The 22,608-nt window shown below is 38.8% G+C and overlaps 1 protein-coding gene across 1 annotated transcript in view; it reads right to left on the reverse strand.

The window, feature by feature from the left end:
* Positions 1-7,834: 7,834 nt before the first annotated feature.
* LOC139708187 (dynamin-like GTPase OPA1, mitochondrial) overlaps positions 7,835-22,608 on the reverse strand; it is a 34,313-nt gene continuing 19,539 nt past the window's right edge. Inside the window, exons 17-29 of the mRNA XM_071620161.1 lie at positions 22,030-22,145; positions 21,128-21,192; positions 20,180-20,256; positions 19,480-19,572; positions 15,532-15,604; positions 14,804-14,959; positions 14,158-14,266; positions 13,501-13,580; positions 11,861-11,914; positions 10,943-11,029; positions 10,217-10,333; positions 8,773-8,866; positions 7,835-8,045 (exon numbers count right to left, since the gene is read on the reverse strand). Coding sequence (XP_071476262.1) covers positions 7,927-8,045; positions 8,773-8,866; positions 10,217-10,333; positions 10,943-11,029; positions 11,861-11,914; positions 13,501-13,580; positions 14,158-14,266; positions 14,804-14,959; positions 15,532-15,604; positions 19,480-19,572; positions 20,180-20,256; positions 21,128-21,192; positions 22,030-22,145 — 1,240 coding nt within the window. The 3' untranslated portion in view covers positions 7,835-7,926. The remainder of the gene's footprint in view (positions 8,046-8,772; positions 8,867-10,216; positions 10,334-10,942; positions 11,030-11,860; positions 11,915-13,500; positions 13,581-14,157; positions 14,267-14,803; positions 14,960-15,531; positions 15,605-19,479; positions 19,573-20,179; positions 20,257-21,127; positions 21,193-22,029; positions 22,146-22,608) is intronic.

Below are 22,608 nucleotides of genomic sequence, written 5' to 3' on the forward strand. Positions count from 1 at the left end.
ACATCATAATAATGAAAGATGGGAGTTATACAGAGGTTGCTTTGCATTTTTGTCACGTATGGAAATGTTGATACGGCAGAAACGTGTGATGAAAGTACACTCTGTGGGATCATGATTCAACAATAGGAAGCAGCCAAAAACTGCATTTTTATATCCAGAAATAAAATACCACAAGGCACAGCCTCATTTCTATATTTTTTTTTTTCAATTTCCAAAACAAATGTTGGGATAAGAGGAGGAATTTGGTTAGGTCAATTTCTCTCATCTTTTTTTTTCCTTCTTCAAAATGGTTTTCTTTCTCTATGAAGAAGATCAACCACCACCCGTAGAAGAGGTTTTTAGCATGCTCCACATATTTTGCAGATGAGAACAGTGGAGTCGTTTGTCGCGCCGTGATGTCTTTGGACAGGCGGCCGGCCGGAGCGATCCAGAGGGGTGCACGGAGAGGCCCGAGCAGTGGCGTTGCAGATTAACCCCAAAGCCCATAATTCAAATCTGAAATCCCCTCTCTTTATCCAATCTAGGCACACGCTTATTTGACTAGATTTGACAATAATCCTTTCACAAATCGTCGGTTACTACGAGTTTGATTTTCTGTCATATTTTCAAAACTTTTTTCTGTTATTGTTGTCATTTTGAATGATGGGTACTTCTTTCTTCCCTCTCCCCTAGCAAAAAAAAAAAAAAAGTTTTCCACATGTCACTGCACACAAGGGTTGTCCCTTTTCTTTTACTTTATACCAAATACTTTTTAGAATATTGGAGAACAAAGTACATACCTGATCACTACCACATAATTGATCTGTCTACAGTTAGAAATCATAAATCTAGATTCATTTTAGACAAATGATTTAGATTCTACTGTCTTTGTAAACGTGTCATTCATTAACGATAAACGTAGGCCTACCATGGGTAATACAAAAAAAGAAAAGACCATAGCAAATTTACAGACTGGAGAGCTACCAGTGAATCTAAAGTATAGCAGTTTAGTACCCCTTTCAGTATAAACTCATGCATTTCTGGCCAGCTCCTGGCCCGAGCTAATTTGGCCCGTGCCAAGCAGTAAAAATTGCGTTCAGTAACTACAGCAGAGCTGCGCTACTTTTACGATGACCCATTCACGAACTCGTCCACGTAAGGGATAACTACCATGGCAACTGAACGCGCGGTCCGGTGGAGGGCATGGCCAGGTAATTGTGACCTTTGACCGTGCAAGAAATTTTGGCCCGAGCCTGGTGCTGCTATCATTCATAAACTCTTCGATTGGCACCAGGGCCGAGCCTGGCCCGTGCCTGGTGCTAGCTTCAGCCAAAATAGTCCGCTCCTGGCACGGGCCACTTTGGCCCGACCCATTCATAAACTCAAAATTTTACGACTTAGCTCGGGCCTGGCGCTAGCCAGGGGAGTTACTGAAAGGGGTATCAGAATGCTCAACAGGAAAGGAAAATACATTGCTAATATGAGCCAAAGCCCTACCTGGAAGGTGGGCAGGGGTGGGGAAGGGTGCATGGCCCCTACCCCGACCACACCCTCCACAAACCTTGTATAACTGGTGGAGCAATGTGCCCCAAATATACTTCTGTAGATTCCATACTGTACACAAGTATTTTGAAGCTCAGAATTTTTGGATAACAAAATTAAACTTTTGCAACTGCATACATTGGTTTCATTAATTTGAGTATGAAATATGGGAAAAGAGTGGCACTGTAAAATAGTAAACATCTATTCTGAATTCATTTCAGTAAATTGCCTCATGTGCTAAAACATTTTGCACACTCTGTAAGAGAATGCAATCCTTTTGATAACAATCCAAAACATGCTTCGTTTGCAATAAACATGTCTTGTGGTATACTTGAACATGAGCAACAGTTTGCTTCACTCTCCCTACATACAGGTACACACAGACATAAACCTTGACCACAAAATTCCCTTGCACTCCCCCCAAAAAAGAACAAGAAGAAGAAGAAGAAAAAAGATGCTCTGAGGAGCTTTTTGCTTTTAGTTACTACTTGAAGCCTTCCATACCAGGGGTTGTTTCTCCTTTCTCTTTGTCTGTCTGTCTGTCTGTCTGTCTGTCTGTCTGTCTCACTCTCTCTTTTTTTTTTTTTGCAAATCACTCTTGGCCCTGCTCAGAATGAATTCTGATCACTTCAACCCTCACAATCCTATCCCCAAATGATAGCCCAAATCACAAAGTTTTGATATTCCAACGAATATCAACTGGGCTCGGTATTTCAATATCCAAGCTTACATACACTATCCTTCTCTTGAAAGAAGAAGAAGAAAAAAAAAAAGGAAAGCACAAAGAGAAACAAAAACAAATAGTAGTACAGCTCCCAAATTTGCAAGGGTCCTTGGGATGCCATGAAACAAGCTTTTAACCCGCTCAAAGGTTCTCCTATGCCTCAAATTCGGCAGAGCCACGGAGATCCCTCCACCCTCGGCTGGTATCCGCAGAAATCCTGCCGAATGTCGATATTTTGATGCCCAAGCTCTGGGATGCCTCTGGGAGGCCTTAACCCCAGCCGGTTGGATTGGGTTGGGTGGGTGGGGCAAAGGGGAAGGGTGGTGGGTGGACGGTGCAGTCATGCACTTTGTGAGGTTGCTACCTGCGTGACTGTATGTGTAATGTGAATGTGTGTTTGACTATCTGTGTGTGCATGAGTAATTATGATGTCTCTGAATGATCATGTGACTATGGGTGCATTTATCAACTCATTTTTGGCATAGAACTAAGGATTCCAAGCAACTTTCAGGGAGATTTGGGCAGTTGATAAAGGCAAAGCTGTTTTAATCATGAGGTTAGAAATGACTTTAGGAAACATCTTTTTGAAATGAAAAAAAGAAAGTGCGATCGCAAACGTGTTTGAGGCAGAAACACGCTTCTGTGGAGATGATAAACACAAAGTCGTTTTTATAGCTTGGACCGGGTCAAAGTGGGCAATGGAGTATGCAGTGACAAGCCCCAATCGATTCGCGACAGAGTTGGCAAGCGCAACAACTCAAGAAATGCGATTTCAAAAGCCTGTGCAAAGGCATTTTGATAGTCGGTACTGAAATGTGTTTCAAACATGGGAAAGACGATAGACGCAGCCTTACATGGTTGGGATGAAGAAGAGACAGGTTGAGTATTTCTGGATGCTAGAAGGTTTGAGAAACATTGCAGTAGGCATCTCTCTACATTGCAGGCTACAGCTAATTAGGCAGTAGACAACTTCTGGTAATTTTCTTCTATACAGCACTCAAACCTGTCTGACAGGTTATCTGTCTATAGCAGCCATATCTATCTGTTGAAGTCTCAGCATAAAGGTACCATAGTATGCTTCTATTATGAAAAGGGGGAAATGGGTTGTAATTCATTTACCTGCATTATCTACTACATTTGGATTAAAAAAAAAAAAACTACAAGAGTGCCTGAATGTCACTTTTTTACAACACCTTTTGTTTCAATGAGAAAATTCTTTCTTATTTTCAGTCTGTAAAACATGATACAGTCTTCCCTTATATTGTTGTACATCCCATTGATTAAACATTATTTCTGACTGACAGGGGTTTCCTTTCGACTGCAAATATAAAGCTCCAATATTGTACATGGTTTCCTTGCAGCTGACAAACCAGTGTGATAGTTCTTCTAAGACATGCTTTCCCTTCACAGCTTTCACTAGAATTATCTATTCAAAAAATTAACTTCACTGTGGGTTCTACATATTTAAAGCAGACAGGCTGACTGTTTGTTCGGGGGCAGCAAAATTCAGCCTAACTACATTCTGCCTAACTATATTCAGAAACTGTATTTTTGCCTAACTCTTTGCATAAACTCAATGGATGAGAAGCAAATAAAAAAAATAAGATGCCTAACTTTAAGAAAGCCAGCTGGACGTAAAAATCAATTTTGCCTAACTTTATGATTCCATCCAAGTTTGTCCTTCATGACGTTCTGCCGAAAATTCCACGCCACAAATATGTCTACATTGACAGTATATAGACAGCGAGAGAGAGAGAGAGAGAGTGAGAGAAAACATCTTAGCTCAAAATAATTTACTTTGTGCAGGTATTTAGAGACTGAAAAAAAAAAGCGAACAAATACATAAACAAGACAATTAGCTAAAGGTGTCATAAGTGGTCTCTTGTCTATTGCTTCCTTCTAAGTTTAGGCTGGAGGAACAAGAAAGAACTGAAACCTACCAAGATCTTTAAATAAGAGGGAAAAAAAAGAAAAAGAAAAGAAAGAGCAGTAGGAAAAAAAAGTATGCAAGCCACTGACCAAAATGTGGTAGAAAAAAAAAGATGTAGAGACGGACGGACAACCCGAAAACATAATGCCTCAGGCACCCTTCAGGCGGACGCAAGAAAAGCATGGAGGAGGGGATCAGTGTAACAATGTTGTGACAAAAGATGTATTTAATGTCACAGCTGAACAAGGTAAACAGCTTTGAGATAATCAAATCCTGGATGGGAGTGAGTGAGTGACTTGATGTCTGTAGCCAAAGGCATACTTGGGGGCATTAAAAGAACCTCTACAAGTGCGGATAGAAGAGCTGTAATTGATGATGTATTCTCCAAAGTATTGACTACTTAACAAGCAGGGTAACCTTTTTGATGATACACTGTATGTAGCTCTTGTTTGCACCCAGAATGACATAGATATTGATAACACCAACACTAATAAAGAAACCTGTGATGATAATGATGATGATGGTGATGATGATGATGATGATAATGATGATGATGATGATGATGATTGGTATGAAAAGGACTGTCAATAACACCTGTGACACACAGCATTTGTAATCATTAGTTTTAAAAAAAAGAAAAAGAGATTGATTTAGTTCCGAGTTTTTCTAATGCACCGTGTTTGGCAAGTTTGGGGTTTTATTTACTTGCTACATGTCCCATAAGTCTTATGCTCTATGTTGGAAAGTTTGAAACTTAACACACAATTATTCGAAACAGGATATTTTACAGCCTTCTTAATCCCTGTATTGGTGAGACATAAAAAAAATAAATACACCTTGCATGTCCTGTTTTCCTTCTTGTTCATCTTCAGTTAGATATATAAATATATATACATCTTCTATAAGTTCTGAACATAATAATTCCATTCTGAGCATTAATGAAATGTAGCCTCTTTTGCCTAATTCATGTGTAGTTCTTTGAGGAAGATTTTTTTTTCTGATACAAGAATTCCCTTGTAATTAATTTCATTCCCTCCCCCACCCCCCCCCCAAAAAAAAAAAAATAAATATGATTACATAAAGTGTAATTCAGCAATTCAAGTGTTGTATATCAAAAATGAATGGAGGAGAAAACAATGTAAGATTTACATTGTATATTGTAGTATTGCATGCTAAAATTCAAACTAATAAAGGGAGCATTCCTTGTACAGAATTAAGACCAAAGGTTGACACAGAACACTAGGCAATGTTGTATCCAACTACTGACATTCAGAGAAGAAGAAAGGTAGTCTATTTTAACTATTTTTATTTCCTTTCAGGATTGTGGGAACTGCATGTCTATTTTGGAAATTACACCACACATAAGTCTGCTTTTTTGAACGATGAATAACTATAATGTAAAAGAAAAAGTGGCCGACTGAGAGCCAGAAAGAACAAGGAAAAGAACTTGAAATGGGAGGAGACAAGGACGATATAAATACTGCGGGGATGATGATAAAATGCACCGACAATCATTGAGCTGCCGTTGGGCGACAGAAAAGCTGCCGTGACTGCCACACAATGAATGTAATGAGCTGCATCTAACGCCCCGTTACACTTTGAGAGCTTCCTTTCCCCGCGACATGAAAATTGAAACCAGAAGGTCAAACCAATTTCGCATAAAGAGGAGGGGATTACGACCGCTTTCCTTCTATTTATCCGTGGGAGTATGAATATTTTCTCTCCCCACACTCCTCTGCGCGTGGGAAAAATTCCCCCAAGACTCAATAGGACACAGGAGAGAAATACGGAGTATTCTGTGCACTGAACAAGAACATCGACACCAACCAAAAGTAGTCGTGCAACAAAGCTCTGATGGGTGAAACCACAAGTCTTCTGGGGTCTGATCTATCTGCAGCGCAATTTGTCCTCCTAAAACTCTCACATGTCTGCAAAGAAAAGATGTCTACAAATATTTTAGGTCTTCATTTGATGGAATGATTCCATTAACTCCAGGAAGCTAATTGCAGGGCATGAGTGGAAATATTCTTCTTTTTTTCTTCTTCTTTTTCTTCCTTTTCTAATTACACACAAACACACACACACACACACCCACTCACACACATGCACAAAACTGTTTTCATTTGTGTAGAGATTTAAGGGAATTTCAAGGAATTGGGGAAGGAGGATGGCTTTGGGGAAGCAAGACTTTGAAATGATTTGGGCAATTTATTGCCCACTGGGGAACACTTTACTCCTCTTTTAGAAGGAGATGGGGATTAGACACAGCAACTTGCCTTTACTCTTTGGTGATACAATGTAGCTAATCATGCAGCGGTACAGTCAAGACAGCGTTAGCCACTATGCTGCCATAATAGGAGAGATAACATCATCTTTAAAAAGAGATGATCTTTACCAACTTACAGAAGCATACCTATAAAGCTGTCAATGACCCCTACATCTGACCGAGTCAGTTGATCACACACCAAACCTTCAAATAAAAGTTAGTTTAACTTGCTGTCTTCAAGATATTGTAAGGCCACACAGAATTGTAATTTGATATAAGAACAACCAGTTTCATTAGCAATGAGTTGTACAATGTAAATATCACTTTATTTAAAAAATTAGAGGCACATGTCCATGATCCCACAATGTTTCTTCTTGGGTTAGGGACAAACAGAATTCTCGGTTTCATGTGTAATTACATCTGCTTTGACTAGATATTCTCTTTTGCAGTCAAACTACAGTAAATGTTAAATGACTTTTGAAGTCAAAATATCATAAATGTAAAGTATACCACAATATTTCTATACAGCATTTTGATTTGTATGTACATGTAAGAGTATTATTGTTGTTCTTGAATAACTCCATCATGTACAATTGTATATCAATGGCATGTGCACAAGGTGAAAGATCTAATGACGATATTCAACAGTCTACCCAGGTCTGTTTTCAATCACTCACCAACAAAGGAAAATACAGTAGCTCATACAATGTACATTACATACATGTACTGTGGTATATATGTCAAAGTATTTGAAGCACACAGACAGTTTTCATCAGGCAGATTCAGCAAAGTATTGGGAGTGAGACGAGAAATTGAGAGGTAGCAAATTTCTGGTCCATAAAACATAAATGCCTCTTAATATTTATACATACTTTGTACAAATTACCAGTAGACATTACAACGCAGGAGGTTATGTCCACGCTGGTAAGCCGTGTGCTTGACGTGGCAAGAGTTAAACGCTCTGTCCCATCATTGGAAACTACAAAAAAGTCTTCTGCTATTAAAGCAGGAGATGACCACATCATACATGATGTATAATACACAGGAGAGTTTACTGCACCTCTTGAAAAAAATAAGCAAACAAACAAACAAACAAACTAAAAAACAAACAAAAAATAAAACAAAATGAAACATAATACGAAATACAAAAAAAAAATACAAAAATAATGGTTGTGGGCTGGAATCCTGGGAAACGCCAAGCGTGGATATCCTGGGAGATTGGAGAATGATACTGACCCTTAAGGGTTTACCCCACTGGTCAGTGCGATTTCTCTCCCTTGACCATTCATTACGGACGTCACATCCATTGAGACAAGAGGAAGCATAATTGTGGCATTGTTCTTCACTTCAACGCAAACACAGAGTCACACCACTCTCACTCCTGTAGATATAAACATCATCATCATCATTAAAAAAAAAAATAAATTAAAAAAATACATGAAAATAAAAAATCAGATAAACAACAAACTGCAAGAATTGGCAGCTTCACTCACTCAGTTCTTCCGCCAGGTCCACCCGCCGGCCCGTCAGCAGCTTGACCTTGGTTGATCGGTCATCGCCGAAGTCGTCCAGGACTTCCTTCACCTCCTTGCCCAATCGCCTCGCTGGGGAAAAAAAAAAAATCATCAAACATAAAGGTGGTCAGGTTCTCGTGCTAAGATATTGATATCAGTATAAGTATTTGAAATATATCTATATCATAGTTCATTTCAAACATTTGCTAATAATTCCCCTCCAACCCCCCCCCCCCCCCCCCCCCCTTGATTAACACTGAAGCACCCACACAAGAAGCAAAGTGTCTCAGTCCAAAAGAAAGGAAACAGTGGACCAATAGGAATTGGGGTGTAAGATGATTTCCATTCAATGGCAATACAGTTCCAAGACACCTCTACCAGTTGGCAGAAAAGGTTCTTTCATAGTGCATGCTACTTTGTGAACAAAGCAAAATATGAAGTGTTAAAATGATGGACTACTATAGAGTCATTTAAGAGTCACAAACAAAATCCTCAAATCAAACACAAAACAAGGAATCAAATAAATTGGACAAGAAATGCAAGCAAAAACTGAACCCCCCCCCCCCAAAAAAAAAAGAAGCACCCTGCACAATTATTTCACAGAGCTCTAGGACCAGTGTATAAAGTGAGGGGCCCCTCTAATACCTTCTGTGATCATAATTTTTGTCAAAATACACATTGTAACTTGGACGAGAAAAACAAAACAAATAATGCCTCCGGCACCACTTTGTGGCGGAGGCATAAAAATGAACTAAAACCGAGAGCTCATGGAGCTCCAGGACCAGTATGAAAGTATAGTGGGGGTGCTCTGTCCTACCTTCTGTATTCATGATTTGTTGTCGTAGTACGTTACTGGTCAGCTCCAGCATGCGTTGTATCCTCCAGAACAGGACAATATCGTGGCATTCCAGCTGTGGAAAGACCAATATGAGCAGCAATATCAATATAAAACATTGCAAAATGAATGAAAATGAGGGCATGATTCAGAACTTTAAACAAGACAATCCTTGCTCCATTTCTTGCTTCATATTCATGGCATGTACAATGTATGGTGCATCACAGAAAGTTTAGCTGTTGTGCATACAGTACTGTATGATCAATTGGTAATCCTCACGTACTATACAGGGTGGCCCAGAAAGAACGGAACACTTAAGATCTTTAATTTCAGCAATATCGTTGCAAATATGTCATCATTTTGCATACTATTGGAAAGGCCATTCTGTTTCCAACAGAATGACACCAAATTCTTTAATTTTGGTTGATGCGTTATGATTTCAGGACCATTTTTGTCAACCCTTGCAATTTTCAAAATGTGATCATTTTGCACTCTCAGAGATACCGAAACCAGCGAGAATTCGCCTTGCCATAGAACCAGTTGCGTTCACAATGTGTGGAATGTGGGGCGGAAGGTAATTGTTATTGTCCGTTATCATTGTGAATAATGCGAATGCCATTGTGAATATCATTGTGAATGCTACTGGTTCTATGGCAAGCCAAATTCTCGCTGGTTTTGGCATCTCTAAGAGTGCAAAATGATCACATTTTGAAAATTGCAAGGGTTGACAAAAATGGTCCTGAAATCATAACACATTAACCAAAATTGAAGAACTTAGTGTCATTCCATTGGAAAATGAATGGCCTTCCCAACATTGTGCAAAATAATGACATATTTGCAACAATACTGCTGAAATTAAAGACCTTAGGTGTTCCATTCTTTCTGGGCTACCCTTTATATGCCACATATTCACAGACTCAGGTGCATGGGATCATACACCAGTCATCATTTTAATAGGCATACACACTTGGAAGATTCAAAGCACTTCATTTGCAGCTGACGGATTTGGTGCTGTTGCTGTGTGTGTGCTTTTTGTTTGTTTGTCTGTTTGTTTGTTTTTCCCCTGGTGTGTGAACACCGGGAAAAAAAATCAATTTTTAGATCGTGATGCAAAAACCAATATCACCTGTCCTCTGCTTGAATATTAAAGGCTAAAACTCCTAATCCCTCAATATTACTGGTGAATCTTTGTTTCTGTTTTGCCTGTTTGTTTGTTTTTGTTTTGTTTTGTTTTGTTTTGTTTTGTTTTGTTTTGTTTTGTTTTGTTTTGTTTTGTTTTGTTTTGTTTTGTTTTGTTTTGTTTTGTTTTGTTTGTTTGTTTGTTTGTTTGTTTTTTTTTTTGGGGGGGGGGGGGGGGTAATGTGTATCTGGCTGGCATTCGTGAAGTACAAATGTGGGGTTAGGAATTTTTTGGAGTAAATCTCACCCCTGAGTCGCTGAGTCCCTGCTGATAGTGGTAGAAACCTTTCCGGCAGTCATTGGCAAGACGGAGGGAGGAAGTGAGGAAGTGTTTCCTGAACAGGGGGTACCACGTCTCTTGGATCTGATTGGGGGAAAAATCATAAAATTAATGAAAGGAATAATGCAATTTTGACTTGTGTTGAGTCATGATGCCCTCAACATCACTTACATGTTTGGCTGTATATTGCCAAATGAATATCTACATATTTGTATATCTACTTGTATGTCATATGTTTTATAACATTTCTCTCCTTTTCTTCAGATTATGTGGATACGCCAAAAAAAAAAAAAAAAATTGACAACTTCAAAATGAAGATTTTGCCTGTGACATCATCTGTCAGTCATCGCTATAGAACTAATGTGATTAACAAAAGACATTGGAATGCACCTTGCCCTAGACTAAGCATAACTTACACATTTCCATGTCACTACTATTATAATTCACAACAAACATATTATGCCAGCTAGTCACTCAAGTGACTGGGCCTGAACAGAGGCTCATGAAGGGGATGCCCATTGCAATGGATATACGCATTCATTCGTGTTAATCATTTGAAGAAATAGCATTTAATTCTGATTCATGTGGAATCAAAAGCAATATCTAAACAAAGAGCTGGCGTACACATTATTCTTTGAATGATAAATGCCAAGGGAACCAAAACAACTGAAAAGCAACAACACCCTCACTCACCAAGCTGGTGTCAACGTCCGCCCCTTTGGTCTGTAGGTTCTTCTTTACCGTGGTGATTTCATCTTCTGTGAGTTGAGGTTGGTGCTTCTGTGTGGGCGAGAGCGACACCATGACGGAGATAAAACAACAACAACAACAAAACACAAATACAAATGAAATGGATTCACCACAAGAGTGTAGAAATCCACATGTACATGAAGAGTACTGGACATCTAAATCCAGAGTAAATGTTGAATGATTTGTGTGCTGGATCTTACTCTGCTCCTATCATAGAGCTCATTCAAGCATGAAGCCGGATTGCATGTAAATTATGACGTAGATATATAGGCAATTGGTTCTCCCTTTTTTTCTTCAATTGATCCATTCCAACATAACTGTATACAACATGTATGTGGTTGTCTCCACTCACGCATGGATGAAACTACACAGGGTGTTGCATTTTTCATAATTCCCCATGACCTTTGATCCATGACCCTACACGTACATGACACCAGGACCCTAACAATAGAAGGTGACAATATCCCTGATACTAGTATTCTCTTTGTCCACAAACTGATTTTGGCCACGTGAGTCCTCCGCTATGTCACACACAGTCAACAACAGAGCAATTCAATTAATAATTCTTGCATTCAGTTGTTTCTGCTGCAACTGACTGACAAATTGCCCTTCATCAACATGACACACTGATTATTCAGCATTTTGAGAACTTGCCATGATAAAAATCACGGGCACATATACTCAGGTATGTGCGCAAATATGATTGTACTTGGGTGGGATTTGAACCCACTCCTCCTGATTGCTAGACAGGTTTCATATCCACTAGACTACCAAGCTTCCACCCCAATAGTCGGTGATGGTTCTGCTTCTGTTAATATACAGTTCAACAAGTAGCACATGTATGATGAATATCTCACTTACTCCGGTGGCTTGCAGTAACTTCTCCAATTCTTCTTTCGCTAGTCTCCGCTTCGTCTGTGAGATCGGAAAGATTAGAGAGACAAGAATACAGTCCGTACTGCAGTCACAGTAATTCTCACGAAATGACAAAAAAGTGTGTCTCAAAAAGGCAATGTCACAGCCAGAAAGAAATCATAATGGATATGAGTAATGCATTGACTGGCAGAGAATCATGTGAACCTAGTGAGTAAGAAATTAATCCCAGAGGAGAAACATACATAACAGAGACAAAGTACACAGTTTCAAAAGCTTTGGACTGTTCATAAAAGACTGTGAGGAATACATTACGGAGTAGTCTTTAACTTTTGCAATGAAGCCGTGATATACAAAATGTTAATCTCAGGTAAAGCATACACAAGCAGTCAGAATCTTCAACATTTTATTTATCTGTGCATTACATGCACTGGTCTCTGCAGGTATCAACATGGACTTCTCGATGACAATAAAGTGAGGGTGAGCCATTCAAAACAGAGCAAAACTTCTTTTTGTGATAATGCATTTATCTGTAATATACAGTAGGACTGTGAAACTTTAGTCTAAGGATTAATCAAGTCATGTCTTCATCGCGAACATATATTTGGAATTCAATATATCTTTTTAAGGATTTTTCACTCACGGGAACGCTCTGCATTATCAATTTTGGAAGGTTTTAAGGCACACATCCACAAAAGCCATGCTATTAACCCATTGAGGACAGGCTGATTTTGCTACAACACGCATTTCTCATAGACACTTGCCCATTAAGTATAGTCGGGACTCGTCCTCAACGGGTTTACATAACTGATTATAATACTCTTTAAATGTGTCCCAAACCAAAAGCATCCTCTCTTTGGAACTGTGCAACAACATTCTTGTCGGAATTTGAGTAGGTTATTGCCAATGTTCGTTCAAAGCAAAGAGGGATTTCTTCCAACGTGATCTCACAGACATGAAATCAAAATGGCATCATGGAACTGTTCACATTGACACCAAGACAAAATCATCTGCTTCAATTCAAAATGATTATACCATATCTGGCATGATGCCAATTTGACTTACATATCCAAACACATCTTTTCTTGGTTTTAGAGCTCTCACACAGCGTGACTTTCTCTCTGCGATATTAGTTCTCTACTTTAATGTGTGATTAGGTACATTAAAGGGTTTGTTGCAAGTACAACTGCAGCATTAAAGGTCCAGTTTACCTTTGGGAGCAATGATTTTAAAAATGTTTAAGATATCACATTTGATGCATATGTGTAGGTCTGTTGTATCACAAAACATCCTACCATATAAAATTTTTGCAATAAAGCCTAAAATATATGGAAATATCAGTATTTTTCTCAATAAACCGTAACTGTAGACGGTTTAATCTGGAAGCATTCTTATCATGACTATTGTTCACATTTTGTGTATATAACAATACTTAACATCGATTATAGGGATTCAAATTTTTACAGTGGTTGTTTCTTTCCCTAACTCACATTTTTGAACTATTTTAAAGCACTAATGCTGGGTTTTTGTTTCATCTGCAAATGGTAAATTATGCCTTTAAATGTCTCCTACCCCAGTGTGGTACAATACAACTGGACAGAGTACCCAAGATGTGACTCTTTTCATACCTCGTCTTCCGTCACATTCCTCCAGTATATCCATCTCTCTGTCGATCCAGGCCCAATCAACTTCTGAATGGCTTCTTCAGCTGATGAAGAAGAAGCAGATGTTTAGAAAATCATCAGGAGAGGTTTTGTTATTCAGGGTCAAAAGTTTGCTTTGCTGATGAATTGAGATGAAGTCAATTGACAAGATGAAGAGAAGGTAAAGATTTGGCATCACGCAGAAGAGACAAGATTCGGTACAGCACATGCATTGCATGATTTAAAGGGTTGATACAAACAACATCAATTTTACTTGAGGTTTTTTTTTTCAAAGATCAAATATTTTTGACTGAGATTTTGTCAACACTGATAAAAATCACCTGAAGTTCACTCATTCAATCAAACTTGAATAACTGATTCCAATAACGACTTTCTCTACTCTACTCTATTTGAACTAACATACAATGTACCATTTATATTCAAAGACTTTCAAGGTAGGCTATAATGCTAAGCTAATGAGCAGGAGCTTTCTCTTTATCCTCTGGTTTGTGACATACTAGAGGACCACATTTTCATCTCTGGTGACATTAAATTCTTCAAGTTTGCCTACCTACAGCCAATAAGTAGAAAACTGGTGAATAAACAACAGTGTGAGAAGGAAGAGAGGGGCGTGGCACTTACTGTCCTGTAGTCTCTGTCTGCACATGGTCTCCATGAAGCGGATGGCCTGGTCCCATTGTCTCCTGTCTGGCACTGCACGGTCCTCCAAGGCATTCAGCTGAATCACTTTCTACAGGTCACACACACATTCACATAGAGAGGGGGAGGGTAAAGGTCAAAGGTCAGGAGTCAACAAAGAGGCATGTGAATGTTGGAAGACAAAGATTCAAAATCACAGGATATCGTAGAAGAGGGATTAGAAGAATTAGAGTGTATTTGGGTTTGTATTAATATGACTGCTTCTACAACGTACCAATCATTATCAACAACACACATCCATAATCTTAAACTGTATATTAGTTGGTTCTCTCTGACGGTACATTAAGATAAAGTGTCGACATTTCACAACATAAAAGCAGTGTTTCTATCCTTATATGAATTTAGGATAAAATCATCCATCTACATACACTGGCAGCACTGCAAATGCAAGAAATCTTTAAAGAATATTTTAAATGTACGAAGTATTGAAATCTGTAGCCATGCAAAGGAATAGACACTCTTTCTCTTATATGCCTACAAACTAACAGGAGAAAAATAATACATTCCATTATGTTGGATTTTGCTAAGTAATTATTCATTTTCTTTTATTTCCAGCCACCACACTCACCAGGTTGTCGACAGCCCGCTCCATCCACTGGTGCCGACTTATACTCTCCTGTTTGACGGCCGTCTTGAGGTCGTCAAAGATGGCGTCGTGGTCCTTCTTGGTCTTGCTCTTCTCCACCAGCTTGGAGTACTCCTCTACCAGTGTGTTACTTCCAACCTTCAGGGCAGGATGGGGAGTGTTAAGGGGAGAGTAGAAGGAAAAGGATACAATAAAGGTCTCTGGCATATCTTTTTTTTTTCTTTCTTTTTAGGCTGTCAACAGCTGCTGATGGGAATAACATGCTGATGCACAGCAAGAGATTCATATTTTGAAGGCAAAAATCACAATTTAGATAAAAACCGGAAAACTCAAGACAATGATTATGAATATTTCTAAAATCAAAACCACAATTTCTTATATTTGACAACATATAAAATAAACACACTACACACCATAAAACACACAAGTTGGCAGCTCTGTTTTAACCTTTCTTTTACAGATTGACCAGCAACGATCAGTGCAAGTGTGGATAGAACTCTTTGTATGATATAAACTCATATACTAAAAGTCAACTTCAAATCATTATTTTTCTTTCATTTTTCATAAAATGGCTCTATTCTTTTCAGCTGTCATTTTAAGAAAATGACTCTGTTGGTATTACTGCTTTCCCATCCTCACTCAAGCATTGGCATACTCTCCACTAGACTGAACGGATGCAGGGTACAATGTAAAGACAAGAAGACACTTACTTCGATGCTGGACTTCGACAACAGCTTCTCTGCCCAGTCCCTCAATGTAATGTCTACTGTTGTGTTGAATGTTCTAGATTGGGAAAGAACACAAAAATAATATGTCCCAGTAGATATACACTGTATTTACTGCTGTTCATTTACAGATAAACTTTCCAGTTTGAGAGAAGGAATATCAAATCAAGTAAAAACACACAAACAAACAAACACCTTGTTGGAAACGAATTTACAAGATAAACGGCATCAAAACATCAACGTATGCAACATGAGTGACCAACAGAAGAATCAATGGCTGAATAAGGGAAAACAGCTGCTAATTATAGTGATAAATGAACAAGTGTTTCTACATGTGTACAACTAATGTTTTCACTATAGCTTCTACTGCAACAACTGGCACATGTACTTATGATAATAAAATGACGGCTACTACTGCTGCTGCTGTTGCTGCTACTACTACTACTATTAATATTGATAATAATAATAGTATTTCCATTGCAACTACCACTCTCAGGTATGAAAATGACTACAACAAAACAACATCATCACACACCACTGTCATTCGTCTCATCCTCAACATACACTGGAATCTTCACATGGCAGCAGTTTTGCACTGCACACACATTTGTGGTCACTCGTCAATCTTTATATCTTACTACACTTTCTTAACCCGTTTCCTATGGGAACCTGGTGGCCTGTGCATTACGTCTAAGGGGATTTCAGAACGGAACGGGTTAACTGATGGACACGTAATCCCCTAGTGTGTGTGTGTAAGTGTGTGTGTTTTTTTATATGTTTGTTTGTTTTTTTATCCACACAGATGTCTCACAACTGTTTCAGGATGTCTGATGTGGATCATATCATCATCCAAAAGCAATATAATTGTATCTTATCATCAAAGCCTTTGTGTGTGATCATTATATAGTTTGTCTCTGAGCAATGTCCAACTCGTGTCAAGTCACATCAAATGTTGAGGCAGGGAGAGGGGGAGGGGAGGGCGGCCGTAATCTGGCAGAACTCCCTAAGTCGATTTTGGTCGATTTTCAGGTTTTGAGTGTTTTGTGTGTTTTTTCTCATGCTCTTTCAAGTGGGCCAAAAAATAAGTTGTGAATCGGTACAGAAAGTTATTTTTAGAAAGTAATTTTGGCAAAATTCCTGAGGAGAGAGGGCGATTAATCTGGCAGAACTGCGTAAGTCGAGATTCGAAATGAATTTTCCGATGTTAATCAGGCAGAACTGCGTAAGTCGACTTACGACAACGCTTGGACCAAGGTGTTCCTGCATCCCGCACGGACATGGTATATCTTAACACGCGCGTGCGCGACCTTGGTAGTGACGAACGCGCTACGCGTTCAGGCTAGCAGTGCCTAGCTAGCTAGCTAGACACGTCGTACGTGGTACGGCTACGTGTATTGTACACGACGACAGTCGCGCTAAAGCAATAACCCTCGTTACTCTTGGGGGAAATTGCCACTTTCTTTCCCTTCATAGACTGGCAGGCTTCAAAACAGGTCAATATGCGGTATGCCTTACTATTAAGTTTTGCTACAATCTAATGCTTTTTAAGCCTAGAGCATTTCTAGATCTAACAAACGTTATAGTTTGCATCTTGTCTGACATCACGCTCCAGTCAACTTTAGGCCTACTTAGTACTGCTGCAGCACTTGTCCATTGTTAGTGTACGTGAAATCAATGTACTGTGCGGTAGCGTAGGTCACGCGAACAACAATATCTGTAATCCATTGACCATAGCTTCTTATTTTGTTTTTCATTGTAATAAGCGGTTAGTGGGCTTGGATCTATGGGACTGATCTCGAGAAGTTTAATGAATATCTGGGATACCGTCCATAACGATGGCATTTTCGATCCAATCCTACAGACGTCAGAAATTGACCAATACTAACACTTTTACAGTTTACTTTTTAATACGGGTACCGTACCGGTACTCTCAGTAGAGTTGTGCAGTAGGGGCCTACTAGACTACTGGGGCCTACCGTTACTTAACTTAGGCTGAATCGCCGGTTATTCTGTCTTTACTCAGTTTTCTATTTTTTCTAGATTTGATTCGGCCAGACATTCTTGAAATCTGTAATATGAAGAATCTAGAATCTACAGGTTAAACGCTAAATTATAAACATTTAGCCCTAGAAATAGATCTGAAACTTAGATTTTGATCCGTGTTCTATACATTACTACTTGTACTAGGCCTAGTACTACTAGACATTATAGGCTATAGACTTTATAGTCTTACCGTTAGTCATTATAGATAGGCAGGTTAGGCTTTACGTTGTTCTTAGATCTACTATAACATTAGTACCTTCTAGGCCTAGATCCCCAATAAACAGTCTAGCTGTAGATTTAGCCCCTACCTGGATATAGAGTCTAGATCTAGAGTCTAGACTAGAAAATCTAGAAACTCATTTTTATTGATCTACTAGTCTGTTATAATGACGCCCCAAAATAGACGTCTGGATGTTACATAGACCTAGACAATCGAGTAGACAGAGTTCGAGAGTTCTCGTACGTTTTTAATAGGCCTGCGTAGATAGTAACGGTTAGAACACTACTACCCTAACGTTAGTACTGTAGTGACAATAAGGCCTACAGTAGGAGTCGACACAAACGAGAACTAGGGTCTATTTTTTTTTTATTTTCTAATAAAGCTGTAAATAAACTTTTAGTCAGGCCTAGCTCCTAGTATTCTTTAGTTTAAATATTTAGAGTTTAGGCCTTCAGCCAAAAGGGTCTAGGCTTACTCTTACTTTGGGCATAGAGTAGGAATACTAGGATAATGAGATCAGTAGGCCTATCGTATGCAGATTCCTACGTACCGCTCTACTAGTCTCTAGATGTCTAGTGTATCGTTAGGCCTGAATAGACTACGGTCTAGACGGTCTACAGTGTAGTACCTGTAGTCTTGATGAACAATATAGCTTAACATCTAGAACCTAGTCTAATATTATTCTTAATCAAAATGCAATGCTTCATGAGATCGACAATAACCCAAGCAGCAGCCAGGCTTTTGATGTATAGCAGTACTTCTTGTGCCGCTAAATAATACTGAAACATGAACACAGACTGACAACATTTGGGGAAAGCAAGTTATTTTCCACATACAAATGAATGGATAAAATGAAATTAAATGTGAATCAATAATGATGACTTTATACAATACAAATATTTCAACAAAATTGTACTCGATCTAAAATATTCATTGTTTTGACACTGAATCCGCTGAATAGTGAGAGGATGGATGGTAAAATACGATAGACAACCCGCAGAAAATAGACCGAGATACGTAGTTCTGGTTGATAAACCACGTGTTTATCAGCCAGAACTGCGTATCTCTAGGAGATACGCAGTTCTGGCTGATAAGCACGTGGTTGACCACGAAAAGAGATACGTAGTTCTGCCTGATGAAACACGTGCTTATCAGGCAGAACTGCGTAACTCCTAGAGATACGCAGTTCTGCCTGAAAAACCCCCCGCATGGCCGAAAACTTACGCAGTTCTGGCTGATCAACCCGGGCACGTGACCAGAGATACGCAGTTCTGCCAGATTACGATCGCAAAAATTTGGCGACGATTAATCTGGCAGAACTGCGTAAGTTTTTTAAATTGGTAATTTTTACTACTTAAAAAGGTCAAATTGTCATTTTTTTGCCGGAAATAAATTCTTTAGACCAATTATGACCGAGAAAAGAGGAAAAATGCAACTCATCGTATCTCAGTTTAGAAAGGTGTAACATTGAATCTTTAAACCCGATTTCTGGCGTAATGTGTTAAAGGAGATACGCAGTTCTGCCAGATTACGGCCGAGGGGTATCTGCTAAAGGACTGTAAAATTGTTATGGGTACACAGAAAGGTAAATTTTAGGGTCAACAAGCAGGGGGTTGCTTGCTTGCACAATCTCTAGCTGGCCTAGATTTGACGAGAATCCGCTTACGTACCCTACATCAGGTGACTGTGAGGCAGGGAGGTAGATCTCTTCAAAAACGTGGGTGGACACACTTTCCCATAGCAGCTTGGATAGTGTCTCTTCCCTGGAGAATGACAGATATGATATAAGTCAATATATGAGACAACAAAACAAGAACACATCATCAGTTCACACACCATGTAACAGTGCAATGACATGGTGAAATATGTTCAATGCGCTGTCAGTAAAGCCTACATCTTCAAGACCTGCAGTGATTTCTATCACACTTCTACACACCTGTAACCCTTTGATATACATGTCGTCGCTGGGGTAACAAGACCTCTTATCTCAATTTTCATAAAAATGTTTTTTTTTAAAATAAATAGTCAGATAATCAGTTAAGCGATGTCCTGTCCAAATCCTAGCTGTCTTTCCCTCAAAAACGAAGCCACCACGGCATGTCAAAGGAATGGCTATCCCATTTGATATAGTGCTTTGGCTGTCTCTCCTGAACATTTGACATTTTGTAGATACAAGGTTTTGTCGCCCCAGTGACAACAGTTACACATCCAGAAGATTGTATAATGCCTATGATTATTATTATTATTATCATTTCGTTTTATTTATACAGTGATACACTATTTATCTGAATAGCTGTTTGACTACTGCTGACATATGCACGCTTGTGGACAAGTGTCAAATTTTGCTATTAAGTTCTGGATAAAACTCACCATTGTTTGGGCTTGACCTCATTCAGGTTCATGACCTCATCCAGCATTTCACTCTTGGCTCTCTCAAACAATTCGTCCTGTCAAAGGTCAAGAAATCAAAGCACAATATACACATAACAATAGCATCAAATCCATACATTATTTCAGCGATGCATTCTTGGGACATGCATACGTAGTGTACATTCCCGGCATGTTATGATCGTGGTTATGATGTTCCTTACTAAAACTTACCCAAAGCTTTGCTACATTTTAACCTGTTGGGAACGAGTCCTGAGTATACTCGGGCAGGTGTCTATGGGAAATACGTGTTGTAGCAAAAATCAAACCATCCTCAACGGGTTAAAAGTCATCTGTAACTGTCAGCTAACAACCTACTTCTCTGCTCTGCATATATTGCATATACACTGTATGTGTATACCACTCAGCACGTCTCTTTCCAAATGCAGCTCTACAGACACACACAGAGCTGAATAGTTTCATTTTGGTGACGTGGCATATCATTCCAATATCTTTTTCCCTGTGGAGTCTGTGAACTCCAGCTATGTATCTCATCAAGTTTTCTTGGCGAAGCAAAGACATTAACTGTGTACCTTACAAATGCCTGTAAATCGTTGAAAGTGATGAAAAACTCTTTAAAACCTTGTATACTCCTTCACAGAATAAAATCAAACTATAAAAGAAGATGAAAACAATCTTGAGGTGTGAATATATTAGGATTGAATTACCAACCCCAGCTTCACAAGATATACAGGATGTCCTGCAATAAATATACTGCTAGACTCCACCTATTATTAAAGGTTGTTTTGTAGCACTACAAAGGTACAATGTATAAAAATCATCGGTGTTTCCTAATCACCTCTATAATATTTGCACTCTGTTTCTACATTTCAATTAAATGGGCGTTATGTTTTAATGGACAGCCATGATAAATTTGAGATTCCTGCTCACCCTGTCCAGTTCTCGTAACCTTGGGAAGTTATTCTTCCATTCCGTCTCCAAATTGAATCTGGAGGCTGGTGACAGCAAAACAAAACATGCAACACAAATTAATTTCTAGCATTTCCATCAATAGTAGAAGGATTTACAAGCATACCATCTCCAAAGCTATATCATCACCTGTATCAGAAATGGCTAACATTAAATGAAACCTAGGCATATGAGATTTCCAGTATGAACAGTTCTTGTTTTACCAACGATATCAAACTCAAGAACATCCTAAAATTATTAAAACACAGGTACGGAGTGCTCCCACTCCCAATGTGAGTCAGAGAAACAAACTCTATGCAAAAGTTGCCATAGATATTGATGCTGCTCTTCAGCAAAAAACAACAAGAAGAAGACAGGAAAAAAACAAACAAACAATACTTTATATAGTGTGTTGATAATACTGGAACATTTACCCCATCTGAGCCCTGTTGCATAAAAATCGAGATCATACCTACAGCAATTTTGTAAGTCAGAACATCAAACATAATGTACGTCTGTGAATACTCAATTCTGATTGGCTGATACCTCATTTATGCCTGATTACCTTATCACACTCCTGAAGGAGACTCAGGAATAGCCAGTACTTATCAGTACCTTCCAACATTGTTCTTGACATACTAAAGATAATGCTTTAAACACACTGAAGATTTGAATTTACTGTGAACTGACAGATGAACAATGATATGGTGACAGACAGAAGACAAGAGAAAAGCAAAAAACAACAAACAACAAAGAACAAACAACAAACAACAAACAAACAAACAAACAAAACAAAGAAACTACAAACTAGAATGAGAAAAAAAAAATCAAACCTGAAGTGGAGGACATTACTTCAAATGAGAAATGTCAGATTCAAACTTTACCTCTGTACACATCTCCTTGTTGCTCCACTGATTCCCGTACCATCCTCCAGAAGCAGTCTGAGACAGCAAAGCTCAGATTCTGCGTGTTCAGTTGCGTTGCTTTAAACATTCCTGACCTAAAAGACGGACAACAATGACAACAGGGGATCAACGCATGGAATTTCATTTGCTGTAGGACAACCAACTCTACGGTTCAATGTGCAGCTTTGCATTCAGTGTCTTTAGAATGGGATAGTTAGTACCAGTCAGCAACTGGCTCAACTGGCAATAAAACAATACATTGTTGTGTGACAGTGAATCCCTTGTTATGTTTTCCTACAGGTAGAACATTCAACAATCAAGGATAATCTCCAATGGACGAACATTATCACATGCACACATTTCACTAGATACTAAAGAACAGAACTATGATGTATTCAGTGCAATTGAAAGGCATAAGATTTTGTATTCCACACATGCTAAAACTGAGTGACAGATGATTTGAATTGTATTTATGAACAGCAGAGTGTCATAAGATTGGAATGCCCTACATGAAAGACTTACAGAGCTATGTCCCACATGTTATGGTCTTGGTGATGG

Source organism: Diadema antillarum, unplaced genomic scaffold, assembly GCF_040938485.1.
Source record: "Diadema antillarum isolate AM-2024a unplaced genomic scaffold, OU_Dant_1.0 seq00001318_RagTag, whole genome shotgun sequence".
NCBI lineage: Eukaryota > Metazoa > Echinodermata > Echinoidea > Diadematoida > Diadematidae > Diadema > Diadema antillarum.